A 9451-nucleotide genomic window follows, 5' to 3' on the forward strand; every position below is an offset into this window, starting at 1 on the left:
CGGTGGTGTTCTGCTCCGCGCGGTTGCGCCTGGCGTGGTGGCGGCGGCCACTGGTGGAGCGCGTCGGCCCCCTTCAGCGGGTGGCTGATGCAGATGCGGGGAGCGCCGCTCCTGGCCGTGTGGGCGGCGGATCGGCGGCGAGCGTGGCTGGCTCCTGGGGCTTCCCTGTTTGCCCTTGGTGCAAATCTGGCGATGGTGCTTCCTCTCGGGGGGATGGATTGGGGGAAACCCTTGGCTGTTCGCTGCGGCCACGATGCCGGCGGCGCTCCGGCGTCGTTCCCCTTCTTGAAGGCAGCTTCGCAATCCCCCCCTCGCCCTCCCTTCCTCGTCCCGGGTGAAAGCCCCAAATCTTCGGATTGGGTGGTGACGGCGCTCCGGCGTCGTTTTTCTTCTTGAAGACACCACCTTGGAGCGGCGGAGTGGTGGTCGAGGCTTTGGCACGGGAGGTGGCTGCCGGATATCGCCAGTGGTGTCCATGCTCGGCCACTTGCGGTTGAAGTTGGCGCCGGTGCGCGGCGTTGGCGATGCTTGGTGGTGCGGCTGCCTGGTGCGGTAGTCGTGCTTGTCGCCCCCTCCCGGCAACCTGTTGGTCCTGGTCATGCGAGCTCAGGGGTGAGCGACTCTGCCTGTCGACGGCGTAGTGTCCTCCGATCCAGGACTAGAGGGCAGGGGGCTCTCTTCGAAGGTAGAGACGGATGGCGGACCAGATGGCTTGGCTCAAGAGGGATGACGGAGCGTGACAATCCTCCTGTAGCGGGATCTACCTCGGCTTAGTCGCGGCGTGTGTTGGCTCCTGTTCGCCGAGGGCTTCGATGTTCAAGCTTGTGCTTGGTGCATTCGAATCTTGTTAGTGGCTCCTTTGGTATCTTGTATCTTTGCCGTTTATGGTTTTTTTATTCCTTTCTTTTGTATCGTTGAACTTGTGACTCGGTGGGTGCTTTATAATATAAAGCGGGGGGAAACCCTTTTTCGGTTAAAGGGAAGGAGGCAAGTTTTTTTCCGAGAAAACATCCAGTCCATTCATCATCAATCATGATAGTACAACGAATATCAGAAATAATAAAAATTATATCTAGATCCCTAGACCACCTAGCGGCGACTACAAGCACTGAAGCGAGCCGAAGGCGCGCCGCCGTCATTGCCCATCCCTTCCTGGAGCCGCGCAAAACTTGTTGTAATAGACAATCAGGAAGCCGTTGTGCTAAGGCCCTATAGGACCAGCACATCAGAACAACAATCGTCGCCGTTGAAGGGAAAATTAGATCAAAAGGATCCAACCCGTAGACACACGAACACACATGAACAAAGACCGAGTCCATTAGGATCCACCGAAGACAAATGCCGACCGAATCCTGCAAGATCCGCTGGAGCAAAACCTCCACACGCCCCCCGATGACACTAGAAGCACCACCGAAATGGGGCTAGATGGGAAGAATCTTATTCCATCATCAGAGAGCTGCCGCCGCCTCATCTCTCTGAGCAGAACACAAACTCTAAAAAAACTTAAAAAACATAAAAAAACCGAAGCCCTCTCGCCGACAAGGGCCGAGATCCACCATACCTGCATGGCCCAAAGACCACAGGAGACGAGGTAGGCCGGCATCGGCGGGAGACCGGATGAACCCTAGCGCAGCTGGCTACGAGGGGAGTTAGCCTTAGCGGCAAATATTTTTTCGCCGGGGAAGGAGCCAAGTTGACAACACAAAATCTGAGCAAAGCAACTAGCTACATCATCATCTACATGAATAGCGTGAGGGTCACTTTTGTGAAAATTAATTTTAATCCCAGAGGATTAATTTTCGTCACAATGCATGTTTGAGAATCATTTCGTTCTAGTAATGTGAAATCAAGAGAGTGGCTAGCCAACGTCACAAACAAGCATCCCCTAACCGATGTTTACCTGCTGCCACCGTCACACGGCCGGCCTGCCCGCCGGCTTGAAAGTCCAGTTCCCTGATCTCCGTACAGAATCCCTCCTATCCACCGGTGGACGGCCACGGGTGGACGCCGCGTCTGGGCTGGACGGTAGCGTCCGTCCGACAGAGGCGACCTGAACGGGTCAAGCCGTTCATGCGCTGGGCGGGTCAAACCATGCACGCTCGAGCCTAGACCGACTAGAGAGTAGTAGAGCCGAACGACAAGGACCCATGCGATTCCACGCCCGCCACCCTGGTACGTGGTCGTATTCTCGATCACGACGCCCTAATCGCGCCACTAAACCGCGTGTTCGCCGGCAAGCCGACGGCGCGGGAGCGCGGGCATATATAGTTCGTGCCCCGGCACCTTCTCCTCAGACAGTCCGTCAGTCAGTCATCAGCCACTGACGAAGCCATTTCCAATCCTCTCGTGCGCATCTTCCACGGGAGCATCAGCAAAGCAAGAATAAAGGCAGCTAGCAGGACGAACAACGGCAGCGGCTGAAGGAGGAGGAGGAGGGGCCGATGGAGATCGTGAGGATGGGGAGCTCGGCGGGAGGCGGGAGCGGCGTGCGGCGGACGGCGTCGTCGTGGCGGGGGGCGTCGGGGAGGAGCGACGCCTTCGGGCGGTCGGCCAGGGAGGAGGACGACGAGGAGGCGCTGCGCTGGGCGGCCATCGAGAAGCTCCCCACGTACGACCGCATGCGCAAGGGCATCCTGCTCCCGGGCGCCGTCGGCGCCGGGCAGGAGGTGGACATCCAGGGGCTCGGCCTCAACGAGAGGAAGAACCTCATCGAGCGCCTCATACGCACCGCCGAGGAGGACAACGAGCGCTTCCTCCTCAAGCTCCGCGACCGGATGGAGCGGTGCGTCTCACTTCAATTCATCACCTCACTTCTCTAGCTCTGTTCATCCATTTCTCCCTCGGCACGACAGGCGCTGATGTTTCATGTGCTTGGCAGGGTTGGCATCGAGAACCCGACTATCGAGGTGCGGTTCCAGAACCTCAACATCGACGCCGAGGCCTACGTCGGCAACCGGGGAATCCCGACGTTCATCAACTTCTTCTCCAACAAAATCATGGTATGCATCTTTGCCACAGCAGCTTCATGATCCTTCTTCAGTCATGGAATGGGAAAACCGAACAAAGTTCACGCTGGGCGGTTCCGACTTCAGCTTCTGATCCTTGTTTGTTTCAATCCTTCAGAATGTGCTGAGTGCTCTGCGCATCGTGTCAAGCGGGAAGAGGCCCATCTCTATCATCCATGACATCAGCGGAATCGTAAGACCCGGCAGGTGAGCGAGAGATCACGGACCTGTTTGTTTTGCATCATCTCACAGTTCTTTCCATGTTTTAATCTTGTGGAGTTCCTTCAGGATGTCCTTGTTGCTTGGCCCCCCTGGGTCTGGAAAAACTAGTCTACTCCTGGCCCTGGCAGGGAAGCTCGACTCAACTCTCAAGGTACCACATCTTCACATCCTTTAGTGATTTTGAGTACTCTGTTTTTTCGTTCGATACAGAAATTTGCAATATGGTCAGGGAAGATATAGAGATGTAAGCTGTAACATGATGAATTTAAAATTGGAAATGTTCAGGTGTCAGGGAGAGTGACTTACAACGGGCATGACATGCATGAATTTGTCCCCCAGAGGACATCAGCGTACATCGGGCAGCACGATCTTCACATCGGCGAAATGACGGTGAGGGAGACGCTGGCCTTCTCTGCGAGATGTCAAGGAGTCGGAACCCGTTACGGTAGGTGACATGGGAGCTGGAAAAAGGGATATCTAGCTATTCACAAATTGTAAAGTGATTCTTATCGTGGTTTCAAATTGCAGACATGCTTACTGAACTCTCAAGAAGGGAGAAAGAAGCCAACATCAAGCCAGATCCTGACATTGATGTCTACATGAAGGTGAGCTGTTATTCCATATGGATCAAAACCCCAGCTTATTTAGAAGTAACAATATTTGCCTTTTTGAAGAGAATCGAAATAACTAGAATTACTAAGTTATTCTGCTCCTCTGTCCAAACAGGCCATCTCTGTGGAAGGTCAAGAGAGTGTGATCACAGATTACATCCTCAAAGTGAGCACCATACATAACATGAAAAATAAGCCAAACAAATGCATATGCCCCTGACACACTTGCCTCCGTCGTGCAGATTTTGGGTCTGGAAATCTGTGCAGATACAATGGTCGGCGACGGTATGATCAGGGGCATCTCAGGTGGACAAAAGAAGCGTGTCACCACAGGTATATGCAATATGCAGTGAAGGAAATAAATGTGCATAATGATGCCCTTTTGATTATGACAGTGAAATCAGATCTCTAAAATTATTGAATTTAAATAGGCGAGATGCTTGTTGGACCAGCAAAGGCACTGTTTATGGATGAAATCTCCACCGGTCTGGACAGCTCCACAACATACCAGATCATCAACTCCCTCAGGCAATCTGTCCACATCCTCGGTGGCACGGCGTTGATCGCGTTGCTTCAGCCTGCGCCTGAAACATACGAGCTCTTTGATGACATTGTTCTGCTCACCGAGGGGAAAATCGTGTACCAGGGTCCTCGAGAAAGTGTCCTTGAGTTCTTTGAGGCCGTCGGATTCAGATGCCCTGAGAGGAAAGGCGTTGCAGACTTCTTGCAAGAAGTATGTGATACACAGGAGTTCTCTGTGCTGCATTTTTTTTTTGAAAGAAACTCTCTATGCTACATGTTAGGACTAGGAACTCAAATTTGACATTTTCCATTGTGAATTCACAGGTAACATCTAGGAAGGATCAGCACCAGTACTGGTACCGAAATGACGAGCCATACCGATACATCTCGGTCAACGACTTCACGGAGGCATTCAAAGCGTTCCATGTTGGCCGCAAGATGGGCTCGGAGCTCAGGGTGCCGTTCGATCGAACCAGGAACCACCCTGCTGCGCTCACGACTTCCAAGTTCGGTATCAGCAAGATGGAGCTTCTTAAGGCATGCGTCTCTAGGGAGTGGCTGCTGATGAAGAGGAACTCGTTTGTTTACATCTTTAAGATAGTCCAGGTTTGCATCCCGCTTGTTGAAATCTTCCTCAATTTTGAACTCGGATAGTAAAGTCTGATGAATGTTACCCGTGTTTGTACCAGCTCATAATCCTTGGGACCATCGCAATGACTGTCTTCCTGCGTACGGAGATGCACCGGGGCTCAGTCGAGGATGGAGTGATCTACATGGGTGCGATGTTCCTCGGCCTGGTCACGCATTTGTTCAATGGATTCGCCGAGCTCGCCATGAGCATTGCAAAGCTGCCCATATTCTACAAGCAGAGGGACCTGCTCTTCTATCCATCATGGGCGTATGGATTGCCTACATGGCTTCTCAAGATCCCGATATCATTTCTGGAGTGTGCCGTGTGGATCTGCATGACTTACTATGTCATCGGCTTCGATCCAAACATCGAAAGGTTCTTCCGCCATTACCTGCTGCTTGTGCTGATCAGCCAGATGGCATCGGGTCTCTTCCGGGTTCTTGCTGCATTAGGAAGGGATATGGTTGTTGCAGACACGTTCGGGTCATTTGCTCAGCTTGTTCTTCTGGTTCTCGGTGGCTTCTTGATAGCTAGAGGTATGTCGAATCTCCCTCCATTCAGCATCTGTTCATGTAGTTTCAACTGTCAGGAACATCATGCCGAGTTCCATTTCTGCAGATAACATCAAGGCATGGTGGATTTGGGGCTACTGGTGCTCCCCTCTGATGTATGCCCAGAACGCCATAGCGGTGAACGAGTTCCTTGGGCATAGCTGGAGGATGGTAATGCAGAGTTTCCTGGACCCTTGATCAGTCGACTTTCAGACAGATAATTTATAAAAATGCCAATCTTTGCACAGGTTGTTGATCCGACAGACAGCAATGACACGCTTGGCGTACAAGTCTTGAAGTCGCGCGGCATCTTTGTCGACCCAAACTGGTACTGGATTGGTGTTGGTGCCTTACTTGGGTACATCATGCTCTTCAATGTACTCTTCATTGTGTTCCTCGACTTGCTTGACCGTGAGTACCTTCTCACCAGCCGTAAAATGCATTGATTCGCGCATCGTTAACATCTTACGTTGGCGCTCACATCCTTCTTCTATCCACAGCACTTGGAAAGGGCCAAAATGTTGTTTCTGAAGAGGAACTGATGGAGAAGCATGTGAACCGCACCGGAGAAAATGTAGAGTTGCTGCTTCTTGGAAACGATACCCAGAATTCACCTTCCAATGGTCAGTAGAAATTCTTGCATAGACTGCATCAAGGAACGCATTTCCACCGCTGCATCATTGTGACAAGTGTAACAAATGCAGGAGGAGGAGAAATCACTGGCGCTGACACCAGGGAGAGGGGAATGGCACTTCCATTTACTCCCTTGTCAATCACCTTCGACAATATCAGATATTCTGTAGACATGCCTCAGGTAAGCATAACCAAGAAGTTCTATCCCGGGTTCAACGCAGCGGCAGCTGGTACTAATGACAGATACTAATTGTGATGCACAAATCTTTGACAGGAAATGAAAGACAAAGGTATTACTGAAGACCGGCTAGTGCTCCTGAAAGGCGTAAGTGGAGCTTTCAGGCCAGGAGTTCTTACAGCATTGATGGGCGTCAGCGGGGCGGGAAAGACCACTCTGATGGATGTATTGGCGGGACGGAAAACTGGCGGTTACATTGAAGGAGACATCAGCATCTCTGGATACCCGAAGAACCAAGAAACTTTTGCCCGGATTGCTGGTTACTGTGAGCAGAATGATATCCATTCTCCACATGTCACCGTTTATGAATCGCTCGTGTACTCGGCGTGGCTCCGATTGTCCCCTGATGTAGACTCAGAAGCAAGACAGGTAAGTTGAATGACCTTTGTTCTGCTAGTTCATAAGTAGCTCATCGTAAAATACACACTGCAACTGATCTCTGGAGTACTGAACCGATCCATTTTATGAATTCAGATGTTTGTGGAACAAGTCATGGAACTCGTCGAGCTGACATCACTGAGGGGAGCATTGGTGGGACTGCCAGGAGTGAATGGTTTATCCACCGAACAGCGTAAAAGGCTCACCATTGCTGTTGAGCTTGTTGCCAACCCCTCCATCATATTCATGGATGAACCAACTTCTGGACTGGACGCAAGGGCAGCTGCCATCGTGATGAGGGCGGTCAGAAACACAGTAGACACAGGAAGAACAGTTGTCTGCACCATCCACCAGCCCAGCATCGACATATTTGAAGCTTTTGATGAGGTAAATTGCAGCAAGGACAAGGAAATTGTGTGATCTGTAGAAGTATTGATTGTCTCATGTGAGAACTCACTTGTTATTCTTGAATATTTACAGCTGTTCCTGATGAAACGGGGAGGAGAAGAAATTTATGTCGGCCCCTTGGGACACAACTCATGCCATCTCATCGATTACTTTGAGGTGAGGCTCCTTACTGATCTATTGAACAGAGTGATTTCCAATTTATGGCATGCATGATGAACCTTGCCTGGTGCCCCAAATGTAGGGCATACAAGGTGTGAAGAAAATCAAGGATGGATACAACCCTGCAACCTGGATGTTAGAAGTGACCACCCTAGCTCAAGAAGATGCCTTGGGTGTCAACTTTGCCGACGTATACACGAATTCTGACCTATACCGGTATGTTGCAGTCTCAGAACGTTGTTTCGTTTTTCTTCTTCTCTTGATAGTGTTTCAGTTTGTTTATATACTTATCTATCATTTCACTGATTCAAATGCAACATGTCAGGAGGAACAAAGCTTTGATAAGTGACCTAAGCACACCTCCACCTGGATCGACGGACCTGTACTTCTCAAAACAGTACGCGCAGTCCTTCTTCACACAATGTGTTGCTTGCCTGTGGAAGCAGCACAAGTCATATTGGAGAAATCCATCATACACTGCAACTAGAATCTTCTTCACGACGGTTATTGCCCTCATCTTTGGCACCATCTTTTTGAACCTAGGACAGAAAGTGTAAGTACCTTCGCTAACAACTCCAGATGAGACACTGATACATAATGACACAGCGTGAGAAAGAAACTTATTTGTAATTCATCTTTCCTTTCAGCGGCAAGAGACAAGACCTGTTCAATTCTTTGGGTTCCATGTATGCAGCAGTTATTTTCATTGGAATTCAGAATGGCCAATGCGTTCAACCTATTGTCGACGTCGAGCGAACAGTTTTTTACCGAGAAAAGGCTGCTGGGATGTACTCTGCTCTACCCTATGCTTTTGCACAGGTATTGCTCGTCGCAGAAGATTTGAAAAGAAAAGATTGCACTTTTCTTCCTTCAACATTTTTTTTGAAATAAAATATAATGATTTTAACCATTCAACAGGTTTTCATTGAGATCCCACACGTCTTCCTGCAGACCATTATTTATGGTCTGATTGTTTACAGCTTGATTGGCTTGGACTGGGCATTTATGAAATTCTTTTGGTACATGTTCTTCATGTTCTTCACTTTCCTGTACTTCACATTTTATGGGATGATGGCAGTCGCCATGACGCCAAACAGTGACATTGCTGCCATAGTGGCAACTGCATTCTATGCGGTATGGAATATCTTTGCCGGCTTCCTAGTCCCCCGATCAGTAAGTGTCCTATGACTGGTTTATTTGTAGTGAACCAACCTCTACATTTTCTCCATACTGTCGATGCTAAACTATATGTGTCTTGTCTGGCTTGCAGAGGATACCAATATGGTGGAGGTGGTACTCATGGGCATGCCCGGTGGCATGGACACTCTATGGGCTTGTTGCCTCACAATATGGAGACATCGCAGACGTTAGGCTGGAGGATGGGGAACAAGTGAACGCTTTCATCCACAGATTCTTTGGATTCAGGCATGATTACGTAGGTTTTATGGCTGTCGGTGTTGTAGGATTCACTGTTCTCTTCGCTTTCGTTTTTGCCTTCTCTATCAAAGTCTTGAACTTCCAAAGAAGATAGAGAGGCTATCTGAAAACTGCTTCAGATCGCTATAGCTAATAGAGTGTTGGCACTTGGCAGTAGGGAACACAGGAAAGTAAGTTTAGAGGCACAAATATTTGGTATCCGTTTCTCAGGTAATTAACATATTTCTTAGATCAGCAGTTCAATTATGTATATATACTGTATATTGTAACTATCAGAGAAGGGCCTGTTGTAATTTTGTAAAATTGCCAAAAGTTCAAATATTTTTATGCAAGATTGTCTATCTTTGGTTCAGTTGATACATCATACGACCATATATGGCCGTATGCATCTTTCTGATGCAGAGGCCGGGGCAAACCCCTTTTCGAAAAAAAAGTTGATACATCATACATGTTCCCTTCGAAAAGTCCATTACCAACTAAAATGGCCTAAAAGATGACTTGGCTTGTATAATTCCGAAGAATATTGTGGGAAACTTAACAAATTTCCAGTGACAACTAGCTTTGGAAACTGGGTAGTATAATCAAGATTTGTGAATGGTGATGCGTTGTGTTTGTGTTCAGCATACAAATTACTCGTTCACAAGTACTCCCTCCGT

The 9451-nt window shown here is 49.2% G+C and overlaps 1 protein-coding gene across 1 annotated transcript; it reads left to right on the forward strand.

Moving 5' to 3' along the window:
• Positions 1–2173: 2173 nt before the first annotated feature.
• On the forward strand, positions 2174–9130 carry LOC123136885 (ABC transporter G family member 39). Its single transcript, XM_044556388.1, has 23 exons — positions 2174–2782; positions 2879–2999; positions 3124–3212; positions 3294–3378; positions 3513–3672; positions 3756–3832; positions 3954–4004; positions 4081–4171; positions 4270–4571; positions 4685–4966; positions 5050–5527; positions 5610–5713; positions 5791–5953; positions 6043–6165; positions 6247–6356; positions 6450–6782; positions 6888–7178; positions 7272–7355; positions 7441–7574; positions 7684–7911; positions 8006–8177; positions 8277–8531; positions 8629–9130. The coding sequence occupies exons 1-23, from the start codon at positions 2442–2444 to the stop codon at positions 8887–8889; spliced, it is 4335 nt and encodes a 1444-aa protein (XP_044412323.1). The 5' UTR covers positions 2174–2441; the 3' UTR covers positions 8890–9130.
• The last annotated feature ends 321 nt before the right edge of the window (positions 9131–9451 follow it).

Source organism: Triticum aestivum, chromosome 6B (assembly GCF_018294505.1).
Source record: "Triticum aestivum cultivar Chinese Spring chromosome 6B, IWGSC CS RefSeq v2.1, whole genome shotgun sequence".
NCBI lineage: Eukaryota > Viridiplantae > Streptophyta > Magnoliopsida > Poales > Poaceae > Triticum > Triticum aestivum.

Bases quoted from the DNA above. Each gene is read 5' to 3' on its own strand.
- LOC123136885 (XM_044556388.1), top strand. From the start codon at position 2,442: ATGGAGATCGTGAGGATGGGGAGCTCGGCGGGAGGCGGGAGCGGCGTG. The intron at 3,833-3,953 runs GTGAGCTGTTAT...CTGTCCAAACAG, and splicing joins ACATTGATGTCTACATGAAG to GCCATCTCTGTGGAAGGTCA. The intron at 8,532-8,628 runs GTAAGTGTCCTA...TCTGGCTTGCAG, and splicing joins GCTTCCTAGTCCCCCGATCA to AGGATACCAATATGGTGGAG.